A 24,292-nucleotide genomic window follows, 5' to 3' on the forward strand; every position below is an offset into this window, starting at 1 on the left:
GCCCTTCAGTATGAAATCAGTTGAAAGTTCATGGAGTTCCAGATTAGTTTTGAGCATTTTCTCATAGGAATATACCTCTTATTTCTTTGGAAATAATGACACTGGTAAACAACAGCAGCAATAAACCTTCTAACAAGAAATTGGATATGTAGTTGTGAATGTGAAGATCTCTCTTATTTTCATTACCAGTTTCCAAACATGGAATTGGATTAAGTAATTGATGGAGCAGAATCTGAAGCATTTTTTTGTAGTGAAAAGCATTTAAGTACAAAATACTGTGAGCATATTCTAACTGCAATGTCTGATGTTTACAGCTTAGAAAGAAAAAAAGCTGGTTAGCAACAGTAGCTATAGGTCATCTCTAACAGTTACACTCTAACAGGGAAATGATAGATGTTATGTGAGGGGGTGTGATATATTAAATGACCTTGTTGTGAATTCTCCTTCCCTGGTAGTGTTCAAGGCCAGGTTGGACAGAGCCTTGAGTGGCATGGTTTAGTGGGAGGTGTCCCTGCCCATGGCAGGGGGGTTGCAACTAGATGATCATAAAGTCCTTTCCAACCCTAAATATTCTATGATTCTATGTTATCTGGAGTAAATATCAATTACCAGATTACTTTTCCTTGTATTAAATTTGCAAGTTAACTATATTTCAAGGATGTGAAATAATAGTCTGTGTTTGGGGGTTTTGTTTGTTTGTTTTAAAATAATATTCTTTAGTTATATCTTTGTGTGGATCACAATTGCAGGGAATTTTTAACAGTGGTTAGTCAACTTGTAAGACAAACATCAGGATAATTATTCTCAACTGTTATGCCTCAACTCTAAGTAAAATTCTTGCTATCTTTCCATTATGGGACCAAATTTTTCTGCTCTTCATATATAGTTTTTGTCAAGTTTCCTATCATTTTTGTGACACGCTATGATAAAATCTATGGATCCTGGTAGCAACTTCACAAAACTCTTTAGTGGCCCTTTTTCTGAAGAAAGAAAACAAACCACAAATTGCTGGTTGTATGCCATTTCTTTTAATAGTCTGTTCTCTATTGGCATTTTTTGTTTTACCTATGAAGTAAACAAGAGGAAGCCTAAAACCCACTGAAACCTTCTTGTGATTGTGCTCAAAGGAAAGCGTGTATTGAATTGGATAAATGAGAGCCAGGCCACTATGGTGTATCCCATATTGCAGGTAGACCCATTTTAAAAGGAGGTGGGAAGAACAGAAGGCTCCAGCGTGCATTTCGTATACTGACCTTGGAAGCTGCTGTCAACCATCTGGAAATAGTTACACATTCTGTATTACTCAGAGTCTTTATTTTATTTGTAATTCCGGGATTTTCTTTTTTCTTCCACCTTTCTACTGTCATATCCTATGTAGCCTGAATCTTGCTTTGCGCCTGGCTGAAATAATACTGTTTGCCAGCTTCCAGTCAAAGGGAGTACAGAGAAAAACAGCTGAGCTGCATTAGGCAGAGGTAGTCTGGACTACATTTCTCTACTGCTGAATAACACGCCACAGGTGCAGGATTAGCCCAGCGTACGGTGCTGTGTTTGCTTAGCAGAGCCCCCTGAGCCACCCTCTGCCTCCTCACATGACTCTCATCTTTACGGAATCTGGCAGCAATGTAAGAAGCCCATGGAAAACAAGTGTAAGTAGAATGCTTAGCTTTTCAGCTCACAAAGCACTTGTGCTCTCCCCCCCCCCCCCTTTATTTTCCCATTTTTATCTTTTTTACTTTTTCTCTCTTTTTTTTTTTTAAAAAAAAAAAAGCCTGGTTTGAGCAGAACACTAAAGAGACTGAAAAAAATAACCCCAAAACATGAACTTCAGTGGGTTTTGCAGAAAGGTAAAGGACAGAAATGCATGACTGACAAAAAAGCAGTGTCATTGTCATGCTGGTGAGTTGTGGGGCTGCTTGTGATGGGGCAGTGGGGAGCTGGCTGCTTGTGATGGGCACATGTTGTGTTTAAAGTTTCGGTTCTTGGTAGGAGGGGAGATGACAACCTACCAGGGATTCCCTATTCATTCACTCGGTCTGTGGGTTAGAGTTTGTACGGTGTCGGGGTCTGCTGCAAAACTTTAGATGAGCTTTGGTTGGTTTGGTTTTAAAGAGGGAGGTAGTAGATTTACAGAGAAAATACTGCAGGTAAAAGATTTCCTATTCTCTTTTTTGGTACGGAACAAGCTAAAAAGAAGAGATTTTTCTCTATTTCTCCTGCATGTGCTTATATGTTAATCTTTGGGTTTGAAGTTAATTTAAAAATTCATGTTTTGGCAATAATAGACAAATTTTGTTGCCAGACCTACATTTTGGGAATGAATTACAGGGCTAGGACTGGTTTTAGTCTTTCTCTAAAACGTTAAAGGTACTTTGGCAATATATAATGCATGTATATGTCTGTAATGCTTATTAAAATGCTGCATCTGTTCTATACATTTTAAATACTAGTTAATTGGAAAATAGCTGAATAATAAAATCAAATATACTTCGTCTCCTAAAACTTTTCAGCACAGTTCATATATGGCTGGGTTCTGGAAAAAAAAAAATAACCAAAACCCAACAGTTTTCCACTTGACCAGAATTGTTCTTGTTTCATATTCTATAGAGAAAGTCTAAGGAGAGAAAGGTTGTCACCAGCTCTTGAAAACTTCTGGCCCAGAAAAGCATGTGTGATTGATAGAAGTTTTAAGGGTGGTTGCCGTTCACTTTTCTTTCTCAGACTTTGAGGCGCTTTATGAAGTGTAGTGATGATGATGTGTCCATATGACACTTGAAAAAAATGAAGCAAGCAAACCCAGTGGGCCTGATGGGCAGTTCCTCCTCTTTTAGAGACCCAGCTGGGTGGATGAGCAAGGCAGCCTGCCAGCAGGGACTGGTTGATGGTTTGGCAGCACTGTCATTGGGTGTGGGTGGCACTCACCTCCTTCCCTCCAGACACGAGCTCAGCAGATGCTCTGAAGCATTCAGACAGGGAAATGCTTTTAGGCTACTCGAACACTTCAGGAAAACCATAGCGCTTATGTCTGCGGTCAGAATTGATTATTGTTGTTCCACGCCTGCAATTAATTTTGGTTTGCAATAGAGATGCTTTCCTCCCCCTTTAAATGGATTTATTTGTTTTCTGTCAAAGTGACTCAGTCAATGACACTTTCTGTTGCATTCAGCCATGTTTGCAGAAGATAAGATTTGTGCCTCAGCCCTCCTTTGCGAACAAAGATCTTCTTCATTGCTTATGATTTCCACACATGCGGTTCAAATCCCTACTCAGCCTGTGTGGTGAGGCCAACAGTAGCAGCAGTCAGTTCAATTCAGTCCCTGCCTTGGCAGCTGAACAGGCAAGAATTTATACTATCACTTGCTCAATTACTTAAAACACTGCTTGGCCTGGTGACCTGACAAGGTAGCATTTACTTCCAGGAAGAAAAATTCTTACAGATCCTTGAGCGCCTAATTCAGCAACAGTTGGTTGCTGAGTGTGTCGTAAACAGGTGGGATTTAGGGATGCCGATAGCATCCACCCATGAAAAATTATCCAGACATACTACTGATTCTTTTTCGGACACTAAATAATCTGCCCTTCTGGGAGATAGATGGATTTTTGAGAAAGAGTGAGGAGGGGAGTTGGTAGGAAACATCACCATCCCCATCACTTGGGAAGCATTTGTGATAAGCTAATCGATAATCCAAGAATAAGGTTGTATATCTATGGCCATAAAATTTTTAAAAAGTCATTGAAAGCATAGCATGCTTATGCCATAAGATAGCTGTATGACAGTTTTGGTTTTGTTAATGTTTGCATTTTTTGTGTATTACATTGTGTAATTTATTCTTATAAGAATTGTGAGGGAATGACTCCAACGTAATAGAATTGAGAAAGGAGTTAGTGATTTATGAAGTAGGTTGCTTTTTAGGCTGAGCTGGGGATTTGTCACATCTACAGGCATACCCAGTCAGTTAAAAGAGCACTGGCACCTCTGAAAAATGTTGGCACCGTCTTCTGCAAGCATGGCATGTGCACATGCTAATTATATTTTAATATGCAGGTGCAGTCTTTGATGTTGGGGTGAGAATGGCTAGCTGGTATTTTTATCTTCCAGGCACTATTTTTGTCTTGACTACTGGCATGGTACCCCATGGTACCTTCTCTGGAAAAGGATATGGGAGTGACACTGACATTGATTTATTAAACATATCTGAGAGCCAAAGGGTCAAAGCAGTTTATCACTGTTTCTTTTAAATGCTGTTGTCTGAGTGCCTCAATCTGAATATCATCTGAAATGATAATAAGTAAAAATCTACAGCTTGCCTGTTGCAATCTTTGATGCCTTCCTAAAGATCATATAGCAAAGCATAGCTTGGTAGTAGTGGTATCGCATTGCACTGCTTCTCTGCTTTTCTTTTTCGTACCCTACTGCTAGTCTTCATGAGAGTTTTCAAGATCACTTGTAGTGATGTTCGCATCGTCTCCTGATGGTGGAATTCAGTGTAATTGAGTGTTTGTTGCTTGGAAATACAAGTGTATGTGGGGATTTGCAACTTAAAAGCAGACATAACTAGCTTTGGATGTTAACAGCAATGTTCCTGTCTTTTTTTTTACATAAACATTTTCTAAGTGAAGAGTGTGGCACAGAGTCTGCTGCTTGTAGCTCAATAACCAGACTGCTTGTTTCACATCTTTGTACCTGAGCTTTCATTCCCTGTTTTGATCAGGTGATGCTAATAGCTGGAAGATGGGGTTATGTGGCTGGCATAGTTTTGTGAATTTTGATTACATTTAGTTAGACATTTTCCCAAGATGCTGTTGAAGAAGAGATGAAAAACCTCAGGTACATAAAAGTGATGAGAGGGAAAAAACAACCTCTTTCAAAGAAACTGCTTCAGCAATTTTACCAAAATAGCTGATGCAGTTTTCTGTGGTAAGGAATATTGTAAGTTTGATGAAGTCATGAGACTATACTTTAATATGCATTTGTACACTGTACATATTCAGTAGCTTATATTCTATTTGAAGCTGTTCTGTAAAGTAAATGTAGGTACTCAGTATGAACTGAATTGATAAATGGAGTTGTAAAGTAATGCCACCAGGGAAAACTTCAGTTTCTGCATGTTGTCTTTCAAAGCTTGGCTGGTGTGCCTTTGAAATAGATACCTCTCTAGTTATTTTTTGGTACTTTAAATAGTAACATCTTGGTGGAGATCAGAAGAGGTCTGATCTAGCTGTATCTGCATTTTGTCTACCCTGTTATGACCTAAAATCCATCTGGGGATGAAGTCAAAAGAGGCAGTCATTGTCAGATCAGACCTTGGATCTCACCTTAGTATTCCTGAAATACTTGCATCTCGCTGTTCCGGTTGCATCAAACAGTAGTGCTTTTGCACAAGTATATGCAAAATGTTTGTTCATTTTGAATTGTACAAGAACACACAATTCAGAAAAGACTAGTGGTAGCTCCAGCACACTTTACCTTTGCTGAGTAAAATGGGGCTCTTGAGAAGAGATTAGAAATAAGGAAAATGGATATCTTGATGAGAATTATGTGAAATACCTTTTTATTAATCTTTACAAATATTAAAAACTTTATTTTAAAAGCTTTTCTTTGTCATGGAACATTTATAGATGGAACCAAACAACTGTAGAAGATAGAATTAAGTAAAAGATTCAACAGAGTTGGGGAAAGTCTTTATTAATGGGGAATTACAGAGGGTAGGGATAGACTTTACTGAGTCCAACGTGGCAGGCTAAAATGCTTTGCATGAAATTTCCTCTGGAAATTTTAAAGAAGTCATGTGGCTTTTTTTTTCTGTTCTGTTGGTACACTCGCTCATGCTATGAAAAATGCACCAACCATTTCTCGTTTTCTTCCAAATTAAAACTAAGTCAACGATTAACTGTGGATAGCAGAAATGAGAGGAAACCAGGAGAAAGTAACAATCAAACTGTGATGTCATGGTGGACAGCAAGTTACATGTGCATTTTCCACATGCCATGACACCAAAGAAGCCTTTGCGGTTTTAAGTTGCAAGCCGCATGGTATGAGTATTAATTTGAAGGGTCTTGTCTCAGTGGCTTTGTCACGGCTTGTTACATTCCATGTTGAACTTGACTAATTTAGCTAATAAAATCATGTTTTTAAGATGGTTTAAACAGACTTTTTAGAGAAGGGTTCTTATCATTTTCAAACCAAATGCAAAAAAAAATTCAAGAAATTAAATACATTATTTAAAGTAGTGGCGTATATGTCTATCTATATTCGTACTCGGTGGCAATTCTATGAATATAGACAGAAACAGTTTTTAAGAAGACCACTTTGATAGATTGTCTAAGATTGCATCAGATTGTAAACCTCATTCCTTTGGATCTCGAATAGAAGCAAAACCAGCCCAAATTTTTAAGTATACAGATGAGAAGGAGCAATGTGTAGCTTCTACTTACTATGGTATACAAGAAATCTAGCACAGGTGGGAAATGAAGCAAATCATACATGATAAGCCTAACAATGCTACTTTGTTTTGTTTTTGTTTTTTTTTTTAGTATGCCAGTTTATTACAGTGGATGTGCATCAGGGTACAGCTCTTTTCAAACACCATTTCATATCAACCTCAGATAGGGCTCACTAGAGCAATGCAGTCACACACTGAAAAGGAAAGCACATAGTTTTCTCTTTTTTTTGGTGTTTTTATGTGAGATTTTGTTTACTGTGGTTTTAGATCAGAAATGTGCAGGTCTCAGCATCTGACCTTTCCTTGAGTTTTATGGTAGCCTTGAATATCCAGCAAAGGGAAACTGTCATGGTGTATTTTTCCTTCCCTGTTACATGATTGTCACCAATAAAAAGTGTTTTACTGTTACCTCTTGACTGTTTTACACAGTAGATCAGGCTGAGTTAAGAGGTGTAATTTATTTCAACTTATTTAACTGTGCTGTGTTTTCATTGCTGACTATTTGCCAAAAAATATCCCATGGAAATTCTTTTATCTGATGACACAGTGAGTTAGCAGTTAGTTATTTCCCTTTCTCTTAAAACAATCATGTTGATGGTCTAACCCTGGCCTGATGAGAAGTCACCAGGCTGTAGTTCATAATATAGCATAGGAAACTCCAGCAAGCTGTTGCATGATATAGTTTCATATTTTATTAAAATATGTTTTAAGGAGAAGCACAGTAACTGTATAGGCTAGTGGAGGGTATAGATGAAGTAACCTTCTGGTTTAAAATTTCCATCTGTCAGTTTTATCAAGTAGACTGTCTTTTAAGGTTTAGGTGGGTTGTAGTTTTTGTTTTAATTACTGTTCAGAGACTTTTATATGGAAGTAATTAAGTTTCAGGTCGAAAGCAGCAGCAACAGTTGAAACAGGCATTCCATGAAGTGGAAAAGTTTTTGTATGTTTGGGGTTTTTCTGTTTGTTTTTTAACAGACTTGTTTGTAGCCCTTAGACTTGCTTCTTCCCAAAAGAGATGCTGACTTTTATTCCTACAAACCCCTGGAAGGTCATGGGAGTTCAGCTTTTTCACTGCATAGGCAACACATAAATCACAAAGCAGTGGTACAGAAATAAATCTGTTAAGATAACTACTGCTAATTACTCATCCTCTGGAAACAGGATGGTTCAAGATCTGGACTACAAAATACAGAGCTTTTCACCTCCTACATTACCAGACTTGTTGAATCAGACCAGTGCCCAAAAGTCATTACCATCTGATGGCTGTGAGCCAGTGTGAAATGAGTTATTGGGCTTTATCCAGAATCTAGTGGAGAAATCCTGTCCAAATTGCATAACTATGGCTACAGTTGGCAGGGGCCGGAGTACTTATTGGCAGTCATGGCACAGAGCTTGAGGACTGAACGTACACTAAGAGATGGGATCTTATGATCTTTTTTTTTTTTGCTCCTACATCATGAGTCAATGCAAAGCTTAAATAGGTGATTTTACTTTCGGGTGTGAGGTACCACTGTCCGTAGATGTATCAAACCCCCTTTAAACAGCATCATTTAAAGCCAAGGTGCAGTTAATCCCCATAGTTACTTCACTGTGATTGTGGAGTGAGGATCTGTGATCACTTCTCTATTGTCTAAAAACAAAGTTAGCCAGACAAACCAGAAAACAATTAAGGGTTTGCCACATGAGAAATTATTTCAAAGTAAAAGCTTAGTGCTCATGAATTACCGTGAAGTCTAGGATGATGTGAAGCAAAATGGAAGAATTTATCTAAGAAGGATTATTTGTTGGCATGTTAGTAAGGGCTTACACTAGACATTAGTTATTCTCATGGTCATCCAGGATAATGCTGACCTTTTTCAGCACCTTATTTTCCCCGTTTTCCTTCTCCTGGCTTCAGGATCTCTGTAGGTGTGCCTTTCTGTAAAGGAGCTCAGGTGAAACAAAGCATGGAGAGAGATGCTCAGTAACCCATTTGGAAAAAAACAACAGCAGCATGCTGCTTCTAAGCACACATTTCCCATTCTGTAAAGACTTGTAACAGAGGCTGTCACATGACAGTTGTGAGTGGTCCCAGCCCTACAGAGGAAAATATCTCTCAGGAGCAGTACTCCAAAGAGACATGAAAGCTGTGGTGACTGCCTGCCTGCCCTTGTGGTGGAAGGTGCGTCGTAAATGCTGGTGTATTTTAGTGGAAACAAGAGAGAAGCTCTGAATTTGATGAAGGTATACGAGTCTGGTGGTGATCTTCAGACATTCAACTTTGATTAATTCCCTGATGCAGTCAGGAAGTTTCTCAGCAGACTACAATAACCTTATTTCTGATACTACTGTTTTTCTTCAGTTGTCCCAAGCTGTGCTGAGTTCATCAGGGACGGGAAGCTAGCCATAAGCAGACTGACAGAATAGGCTACTGCAGAGAAGCAGCCAGATTTAAGTAGCCTGAAATACCTTGCTTTCATTGCACTCGCACATAGCTCCTTAGGAGACCTTTCAGAATGAAGAGGGCTTCTAATCCCTAGATAGAGCCAGGGCTGCATGACCAACATCAGCTTGTTACAGCACAGCAGCAAATGCAAAAGGAGTTGGGCATTCACCATCCCATACTGTGCATTTCACACCTGAAATCAGAAGGCAGTTGTTGCCAAATTGGCAAGCTCTTGTGGGTTTCTACGTATATGTTACATTCTGGGGAAGGGACTGCTGGAAAGTCTTTCTTCTCTGAAGTCAAGCAACCTTGTTGAAATTCAACTCTGAGCGGAAGAAGTGTGCTTGCATGTTCCATGGTCATCTGCTGGGTGAGAAATCAAAATTTCAGAGGCAAAAGATCTGCCCATCTTCTTAGCTAGCAGTCAGGAATTTAAGTCATGAAGGGATCCAGAGAATGGAATGAGTTTTTCTTTTTAGAAGATGGGAAATGATCTGATTGAAAATGTTATTCCTATGTCTTTTAATTTTATTTGCTTGTTTTCAACACTAAACTGCAATGATTTTACACTAGTTTTGGCCCTGGGCATTAGCTGAAAGCAAAATCATATGCTACATGACCTCTTCAAACTCTTGGAAAGTGTAAATTTGAATGCCAGCCTATTTGTGTCCTAAGTTTTCTGCCAGCTCCACAATATATTAGTCCTGATGATGGAACTTTGGGGAAGATTTTAATTAAGGTCAAAGCAGCAGGTCAGGAGCCAATCAAAATAATAATGCCAATTGTTTCTAGAGACCTAACAGTAAATCAAGAATTTCAAGCCTGCTCTTCAGCTACTCTGTTGGAGACAGCTGCTTGTAAATGACCCTTTAGTAAGATTTCTTACAGAGAAGCAAAAGGAAAGTGAGAAACTGCCAGTTGAGGCTTTTCATGCTGATCGCATTTTTGTCTTTGAGGCTTAAAATATTCACAAGCACTGAAAGCTGATATTTATGAGTAGAGCTGGGGGGAGGGGACTTAACTCCCAACTCATCACCAACATGTCTAGCTGTAATCTACCAGCTCCATGGAGATTCAGTGCTCTGATATTTTTAGAAGTAATCACCTCCATATATTTCAGCATTGTTCACTCTAAACCACGTTCTTGCCTTTTACTATTTAAAAAAAAAAAAATCTATGAATAATTAACTGGTTTTCCTCATTTTCCAAGTAGTGCTTATGCAATTCAGTGAGAGGAAGTGCTGTTGAACTTGTAAGAGCATAACTTTATTAATTCGTTGAATTGTACGTCCATGTTCTGCTCTGGCTGGAGTACCGTAAATCTCTCTGATTTTTATGGGCTTCAGTGACTGTAGATATGTGCCAAGTAGAGAGACAAAGAAAGTGTAAAGGTGTAACCAAGGATTTGACCTGCATAATACAAAAGGCAAAAAGCTGTATTTCACAGTCTGGAAAGCACAGCATATCTCTTTGGCAGAAGCAGAACTTGAGCATCAATTTGCTCTAATGCCACTGAGGCCCAATAAGCCTCAAATCCAGTGACCATTTCAGAGGCTTCCAGAGAAAACCACTGTAGTTAACATCAAGCTCAAATAACTTTCTCAGATTTTGATGGATAGAAATATTTAAATGCCTTCCTTCAAGTCTTGCAACCCAGCCTATAACTATGCCTTTTTTGTTTTTCCACCCCTTATATTTATAGCAAATTTTCTAGACACTATGCCCTTACGAAGTTCTGCCAAGTTGAGCATGGAGACCAGAAGAGAAGATAGTGAGAGCACGGCACCTGCCCCTCTGCCAAAGAAGCTGTCCTGTCAGTGCCACCACCACTGTCCTGAGGACTCAGTCAACAGCACGTGCAGGTTTGTGGGATATCTATTTGGTGGTGAAACATGAGGAAAACCTATCTGTGGTAGCTCAGCAGTCCTAGGTTGGGTGTTGGAGTTTTTGTTTAAGCAGTAACTGGATTGTTTATACATTGTGTCTAAAAAATCATAAGTAATTTTTACCTAGAGATCAGCTACATACTTAGATTTTTATGTTAGGGGGTTTATATCATTACAGTTTTAGATAATACTTGTGTTAGTTCACTGTATATGAAATATTCTGAAGGTAGGAGTTTGTTTTTAAAGGTGCATGCAGTTAGAGAAGACTTAATGGAAATGTATACTGAAATGTCAGTAAATGCTTATAAATTTATAATTACTGTCTATGGAACACCATTTATAAGAACCCTGCTCTTAGTGTGTGTCTTTGCAATAGCTGAGCTATCTTTTGTAGATCCTTAAGGCTTGTTTTTCTTGTTTCTGTGCTAAAAGGATAGTGATCTTTTTCTTGAGGTGTTGAGCATTTTCTTACACTAGCTATAGTCTTCTGTTTGATTTTGTGTTTAGAGTACTACAAGCCTCTCATTTGGGTTGGATTCTGCTTCCTCACATCCTTCTGCCTCCTCAGGGAGAGGCATGTCCAGCTCTGCACAGTCCTCTTGAAGGCGCAGCTGTGGTCTGTGTTGACCTAACACTGCGTGAAGCAGCAGAGGTGACTGAGGGTACCAGTTTGCCCACCCATAAGCAGCTCTTGCTGTACACATATTATGGCTGCTGAATGAGGGTAGTGGTTAAACATCTCTGCCATAGCTTGAGGTGCAAGTTCAGTTTGCTTCAGCTGCAGAAAAGCAGGTCAGCCCTTCATATTTCACATGAGAAAATTAAACTTTTCTGCTTACTTAGAGCAGGTGGGATACTGGAGATATTCACATCAGCTATAGCCTAGTGGATTTGTGGGAATGTGAGAAACAAAGCAGGGCACAGAAGTGAACCCAACTAGCCATGCCAGTTGGGTACACAGTACTGTTTGAGGTGAGACTCTACCATTGTGTCAGCTTTTCAAGGCAGCACATTAAAAAGATAAATGTGGAAAGCCTAAGGTTGCTGAAGATATTGTGCTGGATTTGAGTGTTGTTTTGTAGCCAGTCTTAGTTCTGTTCAGCCTCCAGTTTCACACTGAAGTGTATCAAAGCTTTGATGACAGCTGTAAATACCATTTCCCATTTCTATCCTCTTCCTACAAACCCATCCTCTAGCCATGAGTTAAGTCTAACTGTTCTCACATGGCAGTCAATTTAAAAAGCTGTAAACCCCACTCTGATATCAATTTGCAGATCCCCTGCAGTGTGAATCAGCTGTTTCCTGTTCCTGCCCAGCAAGAGTCACTGCTTTCACATGTGCTGTCTCACACGCACAGTAACAGGGAAGTTGCAGATGACACTCAAATCCATGACCTGGGAAGCACAAAGGGACCCATGTTAAGGAACCCATTGAACAAGGTTTATACCCCAGCTGGGAAGCCCTGCTGTTGCACTTTGGTTTGTAGGCATTACTGATGTTAACCATTTTTCATGTTACCAGGAGGTATGAGTAAATGTCCCATTAAAATAGATTTATGAATTTTCACCTCTCTGCAATACTTAAAAGAAACTTTCTTCACAAATCCCCTTACGGTGTCAAATACCAAAGTTATTTTTAGGTGTTAATACACAAAGATAGGTAGTTAAGTGGTAGTGAACTACAAAATTATAACCCCTGTTGTCTTAATAATCTTTGTACATTTCAGGCTTGAATGTTCTACTTGAGTGACAAAATTTCTTTTTCCAATTTAGACATCAAAATGATAATTGAAATTGGAATTTACCCATCAAATATTAATCACTTTCCTGTCCAGGAAAATGGAAATACTTAAAGACTTGTATTAAAGCTATTCCTCTTTCCTATCCTGTGCTGTTACCTGAGCAGTATCCACCTTGCCACTTGCCCAGTGAGCAACACAAGTGAAAAGCTGCTGAAGTGTTTGGAGTAACATAAAGCAACAAAAAATGAATTAACTTGAATTAAATACCCTTCCTTCATGGCTTGTCAGCAGTAATCATTTTCAGGATGATCACTTTTATGGCTCTCCCTACCGTGGTGTGAGATACAAAGGATACAACACTCCTTGTTCCTTTTCCCTATATCTACTGAACTGTTAGTCTGTAATACTTTCCTTCTTGAATTCCTTACCACATAGCTGGAATTCTGGACAAAATATGAAAAGGGCCATAACAGAGATGAGACTCCGAAGCCTACTGTTAGGAAAGAATAGTTACTAGGTCTCCAGTTAGCTGGCTGGGTTGACACCAGGTTTCAAAAGATTTGGCCAAGATCAACCATGTTAGCAGAGATTATTCATTTTCCCTCTATTTTGGGATCTTCCTACTAGTCAGCCAGTAACTTCATACTTCATCTAGCCCAAACAAGTGCTGGCACAGTTTGAAAGCACTCAGAAATTCTCATTGAACCTTGCTGTAAAGGAAATCTCTCCATATTGAAATTTAAGCAGTATTGATCCCACTGTGTTTGTCTGAATAATAAATGAACTGCTTTAGATTAAAAGTTATTGCATTAATTATTGCTTCCCTCAGATGTAGCCACTAAAAGCCTTTTACATTTTATATTTAAATGAATATCAAACCTCTTGTTAGCTCTATCAGTCTGTTAAGCTTTGAGCTATGCTTGGACTTGCAGTTTATATCTGCCAGCCCTGCAGGAGAAGCCAGCATATGCTGGGGTACCCAAAGGCCTGGTAAAGCCCTGACACCTGGGAAATCACTGATAACATATATAGCCAGGGTGGGGGTTCTGGAGAGCATCAGGCACTGTCCCCTTCCTCTCACCCAAGCAGGGAAGGCTTTTGCATGCCCAGGAGTGAGGGCTCTGAAAGTTCAATGGTAAAACACTTCCAGCTGTGTTTACATTAACTCTCAGAATAAAATAGCTAGTCCTATTGCAATCATTAAAAATTTTTCATAAGAAGTAGTCTGCCATCCCACCTGAAGATTCTGGCCTGCTACCATAGTTACTTATCTATTGAAGTGTAGATCCTGCCTGTAGTACCAGTAGTCTGAATGTTTCTATAAAAATGAGGACATCTGGTGGCTATTTCCAGTCCTTCTCCCTGATTGTATTTTTAAATGTCAATATTCTTTAACCACATCTATATTAAATCCTTTTAACAGCCTGCTGTGTTCCTGTACAGAGTTTCCCTTTATATTTCCACAGCTTAAGTCCAATAATACTTAGAAAGCTAAGGATAACACTCTAGCTTTAGGTGCAGATTGTATTCTCTATCAACAGAAGAAAACATAGCTCTAGGTAACGTGCTTTAAAAAAATGGGGTAATCCACAAGCACTAGTTTTGGAAAACCCATTACAGGCTCATCTCATCAAGTGAGGGTTAGCCTCAGAGAGCATGAGGTGGCCTAGCCAGAAACTGAAGGTGATGCTAGGGCCAGCCATATCCTCACCTATCACAACCCCATTTCCCCAAGGGTACCTGAACACAACAGGCAAAGACGGCTGCCCTGAAGTCCTTTCATATGACTAGTAGTGATTTGGATCCAGACAGGAAACAAGGCTAGAGACGGGCACTCCTGTACTATCACTCAAAGAGGTGTTTCAGCCTCAGACCTGAGTTTAAGTAGAAGCCCTGGCTAGGGGATGTGAGTGGGTGAGTGGATAGGGGTGTCCCAGGTGCCACACTGGGCAATTGAAGCTCATTAGTGTGCTCTTAATGAAGCTCTAGTGTGCTCACCAGGAGCCCTGACAACAAAGATCTTTGCAGAAGGTTTGCAATCATCTGCTTGTAATGGGTGTGTTAACCTGCAGCATGTTGAAACTATTCTTTCTTAGCATCTGTGCGACTCAGAAAAGGCTTTCAGTGAAGAAGCTTAAAGCTGCTTCGAACACAACCAGGACCTTGTTTTACCGTGCCATTTCAAGCTTTGTGTGTACAGAGTGAATGCACAGGCAGTTTGTGTCTAATCATAATTAATTGCATCTTTTAAAGAATAGCGTTAGATTTAATTGGTTTTGACTGCAGTGGGATTACAGTAAAGGCAGAGACTGATTAGGTGCCTTGTTGTACTCTAATTTCCATTCACAGATAATGCTGATGGTTTTTAAGATCAAGCTGATAGAGTTTAATTTCTTACGTATTGTCTACTGGTCTTGATTGTGTTTCTGGCCAACTGTGTCTTGAGGTAGTTTTGGTTATCTAAAGCAATAAAATGATTAAGTTGCCTTTCCAGTGTTACCAGAGGTGATAATTCACTTGAGCTATGTTATTTCTGTTCTCCCATTCTCCAGATGATAGGGTTGAATTTTCTTTGTGATTTGGTATGTAGAAGGAAGATTTCCACAGTGGGCCAAAGCACTGAATTCAGACAACTTTTCTTTTAAGCGCCTTTAATTTTTAGGGTAAAGTTGAACATTTTCTGATAAAGGAGTTGTGGTGAGGTCTTACAAGTTAACTATTTCAAACTTTTTTTGTTGTTTATTTTCATTTTTTGATGGAATCCTTTGTACTGTACCAGAGGCAGTTGAGTCCTCTTTGATGATTCAAATAAAAAAACAAAGGGCAACAGAGACAGATATTTGCAAGCTCCAGTCTTTCCTTGCCCCCTCTGTATGTTTCAAGTGTGGCTATGCAGATGACTTCACCCCGAGTGTTTAAACAGAAACACAAAGTCCCCCTCCCACACTTTTCAACTGTGTCCCAGAAATTCCTTGTTCTTAGTTTTGCTTAGGTCTTGCCCATTAGGTATTTAGTATAAACCTTAAGCTAAATAGTAATGCAATCCCTCTATTGTGACCTGTTGCATTAATTACTCTCAGTGTGGGAGTACTTTGTTGTTACTGTGGAGAAAGTGCTGGAATACCTTACACTTCCCTTGCATATTAAATTTACTTATATTAAAAAACCGAAGTGTAACAGCAAACCTCCATATTAAGTCTGTTGTAGCATTAAAGAAGGAGCTACATCATACAAATTCAACTGCAGTGTAATCTTAAGGTCAAGTAAAAGAGAACATTTGGTCTGTGTTTAAATTTTGGAGACAAAAGAAAGGAATAAAAAAAGTTAAAAAGGAAAAGAGGAAGATGAGTAGCTTTATTTTGACTGCTCCTTGATAGTTCTCACATGTACTGAAATGGATTTTGCACAGAAGTGAAAGGTGCTAGAGAGCCCTTGTGAAAATGCAGAGGTACCCTGTCAAATCTCACATTTAACGTGAAGCCTGCAGTTTCTAGGGCTGTCCCTCACAGATAGGCATAGTGGCACGTTTTCTGCATTGTGACTCCATGTGTCAGGGAGAACTGATTTGTGATCTAGTAGAACAATGCAAGACATATTTGGTGGGCTGGGTCATGTCTCAGTCCTGGGAGAATAGTTAAGACATGTAGAATAGAGAAAATTTTGATTGATAGACCCATATATCATCTATGAAAAGATGCTCTGCTAGTATGCATTGGGTATTCTCCATTCTGTGTGGAGGGTCATCATTGAGCACCCAGAGAGCCAAAAGGTACCGTGCACAGAACAGCATGTGTGGTAGGACCAACATCACCATCTTGGGAACTCGTGGCAAGAAACTGTGGCCCCGTGTGAGCCAGCTTCTTTGCTTTGTTCCACCTGTATGTCTCTCCTTGCCTTCAGAGTAGCTGTGCAAACATCTGAAGGTGCATCTGGCTCAGCAGCTGTGTAATGCTCTTGTTTGGTTTCATGTTACTTCCCTGATGCACAGCTGCTAACTATATTATTTTTTCTGAAAATGTGTTGAGCACATTTACTATGACTGTTTGTTTATGGATGGTGTCCAAAGTCAGCGTTTTCCTAAATTTGGCCTTCATCATCTTCATTAAGTGAAGGGTGCAACAAAATACGTAAATTAGATGCAAATTGGGAGTCAGCCAATTTTTGCATTAGATTATTTCAGCCAGTCTTTACAGAAGAATATGAACTTCCTACTTTCTGTGTATAATGGAATTTAACATTTTTACATTTTTGATAATTTTTTAAAAGTGTAGAAACTTGCCATGTTGCTTTGGATGGAAATGAAAAGAGCTTTAGCTCTTTCTGATGTTGAAACCAGGAGTATAAAGAGGAGTGGACAAAAACCATAATACTCATATGGACTCAATTGCAAATAAGATTAAAGATGAGGAATCTTTTCATCAGGATATTTAACCGATCTGTTTGTGATAGGCACTGAACAAAGGGAAGATTTTGCTTTTCCGAGTTATATATTGCCATCCCTGGCTGCATCACACATGAAGAGAGCAGTACAGGAAATCTTCAGCAGTCAAGTTTTGGTAGCTGAAGTATGGCATCTTCTGTGAGAAATGGCTGTTGGCCAGTGAGGACATCTGTGTGAGCAGCTGCAAAGCTGTTGGCCTCTGTTCCTCTCTTCTGACATTTAGTAAAGGTCTCCATTAAGATTGCTTTTTTCTTTTGGGTAATCTGTAATTATTGCAGCATCTTCTACATCAGTGTCTGTCAGCGTTTCCTCTGTTAACCCCCTTTATTTTGCTCGCATTTGACTTGGCAAATATGTGGCATACCAAACATGTGCTTACTAGTGATCGCATCCAAAATGTATTTAATCATTCTCCTCCACCATACTCTAATAAGATGTTGCTTTAGTGTAGTGGAAGCTAGTGGATGTGTACCTGGATGTATTCAGTAACATCAGGTTGAGTTCCTTTTTTATGCTCCATTTGTAGAAACAAATTACACAGTATTGAAATTACACAGTTTAAGAAATAATTCTATACTACTAATCTTTGCTAGGAAGTGGAGAATAGGTGTTTCATCTTGCTTTGCATGTATCAGCAATGTACATATGTTTCTATTTATACAGTCAACGAAATAAACATGGAATTGGAGATGATGCAGACTGATCTGATTTGGTTTTGAGTTGTTATAATAGTAAGAACAGTTTCATTTCTGCCATAGACAGGTATGAGGTAATCAATAAAACAGCAGAGGTATGCCCTGCTCTTTACTTGCAGCATGTGGTCCATCTGACATCCTGTGAACCAGGAGAACAGGTCAGGGGCAGAAGGGGGGAAGCAGGTACTTCTTTCTTTTAAGAAGAGTCACTTCTACTTCTTGCCCAAACACCTGAGATATTTTGAATATGATAATGAGTTCTTACATTGCATGAAAGCTTTCTGGTTTATTTTTTTCTTAGAGATGCAAACAAATGGTACCAGTGTTTATTCTGCTCAGCACTGCTATTTTTGTCTCATACTTTTCCTTCATTACTCTTCCACTGTCTGTAAAGAACATGATTTATCCTTATTGTTGAGGCTTTGCAACTTTTCTGTTTTGCTCTATCCAGTCTAATTTTGTCTTTTTAAAATTGGGCTAAAATTTTCAGAGGGACTGAAATGCTTGAGGAGCCTGAATTTAACTTTCAGAAATGAGCTAAGAATCAGTGTTCCATGGAAGACAGAAAAAAAAAAAAAGAAATAAAGCTGCATACTTTCCTGCATCTGCCCCCCCCCCCAAACAATTTGACTTTTCCTTCCCTTGCTTTCCTCTGGTGAGCTGTTTTGGTTTTGCTGGGGACAGTTAGCTGTGGAGTTCCTTTTTGTGTTTCACTTGATTTCAATTTATTGTTTTGTTACTCTGTCCCCTGGGTTAAACTTACTCATTACTTTGAATCAAAGGCACCATGCAAACAAATAAAATGTAATCTAATATAATATTCTGCTCTAATGGATTCCTTATAGTCTCTTTTCTTGGCAATCCTATTGTTCCTATCTTTTAAGCTTAAGCAATGAAATCAAGGTGGTTGTTATCCAGAAGGGTTGCTGTCTCCTTTGCATTACTCATATGCACAATGTCAAAGAAGGGTAGAAGTCATCTCTTGCTTGTCTGAGAAAGTCATTTGCAACGTGCAACTGGTTACTTTTCAAATCCAGAAGTCAATAACCTGTGATAGATTATTATTTGAAGTAATAAGCTTACTATGGCTAGACCCTGCACCACTAATATAAAAATATGCCACTGCGAATATTTGACATGATCCTATCCAGCATCAGCCTGTCATGTAGTTAATACTTACAAATTGTGTTTATCTCTTACATGTGTAACTGTGCCTCTGGTTTCCTAATCTTCATTGCCTTTGCTTTTATAGCCCTGTTAGATTCTCCTTTCATTCAAGTAAGGACAAATAATGCGAAATTTTGCTGTCTTTCAGTTTTCTAATCCTTTTTTCTTTTTATTTCCTTGTTTTAACTGAGTTTGTTTCTTCTCTTCTGAAAAATACTCATTGCACATAATAACAGTGTTATTTTCCTGGGGAAATAACAGAATATTTTATTTTTATACTACTTAAATGTCTTATATTAAATATTTTTTTCTTTATTTTTGGTTCCTCTTCCTGCAAATCAGTCAGTTTGTGTTTCTTGCGCATGGTGTGTATCTCCCTCAGAGTGCAGAGAAATCAGTGTACAGCAGTCTCAGTAAAATGCAAACACCCTTTTTGTGCCTTTCTCCCCCTCTTTCCATAGCGTTCAGGCACTTGACCTTCATTGAGGAAGGACTAGCACCATCTAGCCATCTGTTAGTGTACTTGTCCTCCTGGTGCATGTTCTTGTAAACAGAAGCGTTATGGATCACTTCAGCCTTATAACCCAAGTAAACAGTTATGAAGGGTGTTGATAATAACTCAAGAACTCATACACAAGAGTGTTGCAGTTTGTAATATCGTTAAAACAAGAATCACAAATCACTCTTAATATATTTTGTATTTAGTACCTCAAAAATGTTTCCTTCTTCAGGTCTTCACCGTGGTGCAAATATTCATGCCTTGTTCCCCACACACAGGGTAGACCTGCTGTAGTGTTGATGCTCGCACTTATATAGGTCTCCCAAGTCTTAACACACTAATGACCATAGGCAGAGAATTGAGATGTTTGTTAGTGGTGTTTATAGGTGTTAAATGTTGGAAAGGTAAGTGCGAACTCCTAAGGCAGAGCTTCCTTTGTGTGTGCAAGAGCTGGTCCACAGGCCTGTAGGCTGTTGGACTGCACTGAGAGAGGTAGGTTGCCTTGGGTTCCTGAGTCATCCAGCCTGCCTTAGTACATCAATTTGCTAATGGCAGATTTGCCTTGCAAGGAACAACATTTAAGACTATATTCAGCAGCATATATTTCACTTCAAAGCTTTTTCCTGATTCATTCTTTCCAATCCTCAGTACTGATGGCTACTGCTTTACCATAATAGAAGAAGATGAGTCCGGTGGACATTTAGTCACTAAGGGATGTCTTGGATTAGAGGGCTCTGACTTCCAGTGTCGGGTAAGAAAGCATTTGCTGCCAGTGTTGCTTGGCTTTTTGACAGCTTTCAATTGAAGTGCGATCAACAGATGTTACTATGTCCATATTTTTCACTTCCATTTATTTGGTAGATAGGTGGTAATAGGACAAGGGATAATGGCTATGAAATGAAAGAGGAGAAATTTTGGGTAGATGTAGGGAAGTTGTTCTTTACTGTGAGGGTGATGAAACATTGGAACAGGTTGCCCAGAGAATTTGTGGATGCCCCATCCCTGTCAGTGTTCAAGGCCAGGTTGAATGGGACTTTGAGCAACCTGGTCTAGTGGAAGGTGTCCCTGCCCATGGCAGATGGGGGTGGAACTACATGAGCTTTATGGTCCTTTCCAGTCCAAACCACTCTACAGTTACGTAATAGTTGCTCTACACTGATTGCTGAGAAGAGTGAATTTATATCCCTGAATTGTGATATTATAGCTGCTTCTAACAATAGCATAGGTTTTGGGGTTTGGCACTGCTGTTAGTAGTAACAGTTCAGCTCAGAGGAAGTTCAAATTTAGAGAAATTAGTCTTAATTCCTGAAGTGTCCATGGTAGCTAAAGTTAGTTAGGATGTTATTTGATGGACCACAACAATCTTCGTGTCTTACATGAAGTTGTGCTTTAGTTTTTGGATTTCTGGTGCCAGAAATTCCCTTCAGGTGCAGTGACCACCTGATGACTACTGCAGCAATGGAATGGCTATGGGCAGTGGAGCAAGGTCACTGTAAAGTGTTTGTCTTTTCTAGCATTAACCTTAAATGATTCTACGTGAGTACAGGAACAGTATAACCATCAAGGTCCATGAAAGATATTTTACCCAGCTTCCCATGAGATTAGAAGTGACAGCTAAATTAGCCCACAGAAATTTCAGTAGTATTCTGGCTAAACTGTTTTGAATACTCATGTTAACTTATTTTTTAAATACAAATCTAACTGATGGATTCATTCACAGTTCTAATAATTGCACCATTAGAAACAGTCAGTCCCTTCTGCAGCACTAAGGCACTAACAGAAATCTGTTAGGGGTGAATGGATCTCTTAATTATCTGGATGAAATGTTGCTGGATATGTTCAGTGGCAAATATCCTTACTCTGCGCATCCTAGAAATCTGTAACAGCCTGCAGTCCAGCTAACAAGTGCATCTTTTTCTCAAGTGCCAGAATGATGATGTATATGTACGACATAGATAATTACTTTCTATCAAATTGTTTGTTGCAGGACACTCCTATTCCACACCAAAGAAGATCTATTGAATGTTGCACAGGCCAAGATTTCTGTAACAAACACCTTCACCCTACGCTGCCACCACTGAAAACTCGAGGTAAGGGAAGGTAAATCCAGTACCAAACCGACCTTTTCCTGCTGTTTCTCATTGTGCCTTAGGAAGAAACAAAGCCCAAGCCCAAACCCAGAGCACCCCCCTTCAGGTGCACATGATTAGAAAGGTAAACTGCATTAAACGGTGTTGCTGAATTCCTGTAGGTGATGTGGGTAGCAGTGCCCTGACCCATGGTTGCTGATACTTGGTATTATTTCTGTTGCATGCATGTAGTGAGCACCAGATGCATTAGTTACACGATTCTATCCTAGCACAGGCCTGCTGGCTATCAGTGATTATCCCAAAGACTTCTGTTTGTCATGGCAGAGGATGCCTTTTGCTATGTACGTTGTTAACCTGATAATAAAATTGAATCTTATTTCTAGTCCCTGCAACATGCATTACTGTTCACAACTCCACACACATCTGGGTCCAGGTCTTCAGTCCAGGTTGACTGAAGACCATTAAGCTTTTCTTATATAAAAGACCTGATAATCTAGCACTAGGACAATAATTAGTCACTTAAGTGGTTTTTCTACATGAAAAATGCAGCTGAAAATAGAATGTAGGGGAAGAGCCCATGCAAATGGATGTGTACTAACTTAGTAGATTCTGGGGCAAGATTATAGCTTTTTCATTTGCTTGTTTAAACATCACTTGCTGAAAGTCGGTAAAACTAGTTTGGCTGGATGTTGCAGATAAATTTTATAGAAATGTATTCCAAAGTAACTGTAAGCTCATCCATGATAAACTCTTGGCACTGGCAGCAATGGCCAAGATTTGAAGTGGTCAGCATGGAGATTAGTCTGCGAGAATGAGTTCAAGGTTGCAGGATAGTTTGTAATCACGATGTTCTGAGTTGAAAATCTGCAAACAGCAGATACTTGCACAAATGCATGCTCAGAGAAAGCTTCACTCCTGTAAGCTGTTCCCTTCATGTCTATGAAATTCTGCACAGGTGGGCTGCAAAATCAGACCTGTGGAGAGTAGTGTGTAAATATTTCACTGTTTACTAGCAAGCCATTAAGTCAGCGAAACCTCATAAAGTTCTTGACTTCCAGCATAAGAGTTATGTACTACTTTGTTGGTTTTTTCATTTCAAAAAGTTCTTTGGACTGAGAGAGAAGCTCTAAAAAGAAGTCAATATTTGTTCATACTTAGTATATCAATAAATGTAATTTTAGTTAGGAAGACACTGCCGTGATTTTTTCCTGCTGCTGACTGAGTTTATTCTACATTGAAACTACTTAAAAATACTGAACCAATGCCTAACACTAGACATCTGCCTTATTAAGATTTTAGTTATTTGGCAATACTCTCTGCTACTTATACAGAAAGCAATAAAACAGTCTTTTGGTAGTGGCAGAAGTTGTTTGGATCAATGTTGATTTTGCTCTGTGTGTTTAGGCACCATGGTGGCAGACCCATAAAACAGCAGAGAGAATATTTGTTGAAAGAAAAATTTCATAGATTTGGAACAGCATTCTACCGGCTCTGTGTTGCAAAGTTGTCACTTTAGCAGGACAAACAAAAGGTGTTGTATTCACTCAACATACTCTGAAGACTTCTGTTTGAAATATGCTTTCCGCTAATGGTATCCTCCTAGTATAAAATGAAAATACATTTCAGGAACTGCTTCATTAATGTGGCTGGACAGGGCTAAAGTCAGTACCTCTATTAAGGCCTTAAGCAAATGTGTTGTGCTTGGTGCCAAGCCTGTTTTAATTTGTCATTGCTGTGCCCTAATCTGAAATCTCAGAGAAAGGCCTTAGTTTTCACTACAACCAGGTACAGATATAGTTTTGAAATACATGCTACTGCCACTACCAAGTGCTATGGCTGTGATTGAGTACTGTTAGAATCACAGATCAGGCTGTGATTGAGTACTGTTAGAATTGTCTATCAAATTTAACATAAACTGTAAGTACAAAGAATGAGAAGATGAACTTAAAAACAAGCTTCTAGGAGCAACCTTCTGACCTCCAGGATTCCATGAAAAATATGTATGCTCCTCAGCATTTAAAAGCAAACAGAAATTTGGCTTCTGATGAACTTGTGTCCGAGGTCATAGCACATGGGAAACAGTCTAGGGAGAGCATGCAGCTGCAGGTCAGAGGTTGCTGAACTGCAAATTAACCTATGCACCAAGGTAACGTCACAAAGGCAAGTCACTTACGTTCCCAAAGTTCTTTTCCAGACCTGGCATGTACTGAAAAGTGGATTTTGCCCTCATCCCCCTACTCACTCCCCCGCCATGAAAAGAAAACAGGACCACATACATGAGACTGGGACCTAGAAGAATTAACACTGGTCAAAGTAAGGCTTGTTAAGCAGGATGGAAGAAACAACAGCTAAGCCTAAATTTTGAGTTCATCTCTGTACAGAACTAGCAGGATAAAATACCCCCAGAGAAACCATGAAGTCCTCATCCCAGCTGTACATCTGTCTTATTAAGGAAATGAAAGTCTTAATTGGGTCTGATGCAACACCTTTGCTTTAAACAATAAAAGGTATTCCTGGAAATCCTAGCGAAAGTGAAGGCTGAGACCAGTCAAAAGGAGAAATATGTCTTTACTGATTTAAAACCTATATAAGCAGAAGTAGTGGTGCCACCGTGTCTGGCTCCCTGCCTGTAGAGCTTGTGATGAATGGTCAAGGGAATGATTGGAGGAATGATGGGGTTTGATGTGTGCACACAGTCTCCACGCCTCGGATTTCACTGCAGTTTTTACTTGGATAACTGTAACATTGTGAACTGGGGAGGGAAGAGAACCTCCTCTCCCTTTGATATGCTGACTTCTCCCTTGAACCTGCTGGGTGGCATTTTCAGTGAACTCCTCAGCATGGTCTTGTGTATGGGAGAGTGAGGGGATCAAGTGATGGAGGAGGGGGAAATCACAGGAAAATG

At 39.4% G+C, this 24,292-nt stretch overlaps 1 protein-coding gene across 3 annotated transcripts in view; it reads left to right on the forward strand.

Annotated features, from left to right (window-relative positions):
* Positions 1–24,292, forward strand: part of BMPR1B (bone morphogenetic protein receptor type 1B) — a 190,690-nt gene that overhangs the window by 149,644 nt on the left and 16,754 nt on the right. For all 3 annotated transcript variants that reach the window (XM_057417963.1, XM_057417964.1, XM_057417962.1), the window contains 3 exons: positions 10,571–10,730; positions 19,946–20,048; positions 21,285–21,387. In XM_057417963.1, the coding sequence (XP_057273946.1) occupies positions 10,588–10,730; positions 19,946–20,048; positions 21,285–21,387 (349 nt within the window). In that variant the 5' untranslated portion in view covers positions 10,571–10,587. The remainder of the gene's footprint in view (positions 1–10,570; positions 10,731–19,945; positions 20,049–21,284; positions 21,388–24,292) is intronic.

Source organism: Pezoporus wallicus, unplaced genomic scaffold (genome assembly GCF_028554395.1).
Source record: "Pezoporus wallicus isolate ANWC-B61680 ecotype Strahan unplaced genomic scaffold, APGP_CSIRO_Pwel_v1 contig_6999, whole genome shotgun sequence".
Classification (NCBI taxonomy): domain Eukaryota; kingdom Metazoa; phylum Chordata; class Aves; order Psittaciformes; family Psittacidae; genus Pezoporus; species Pezoporus wallicus.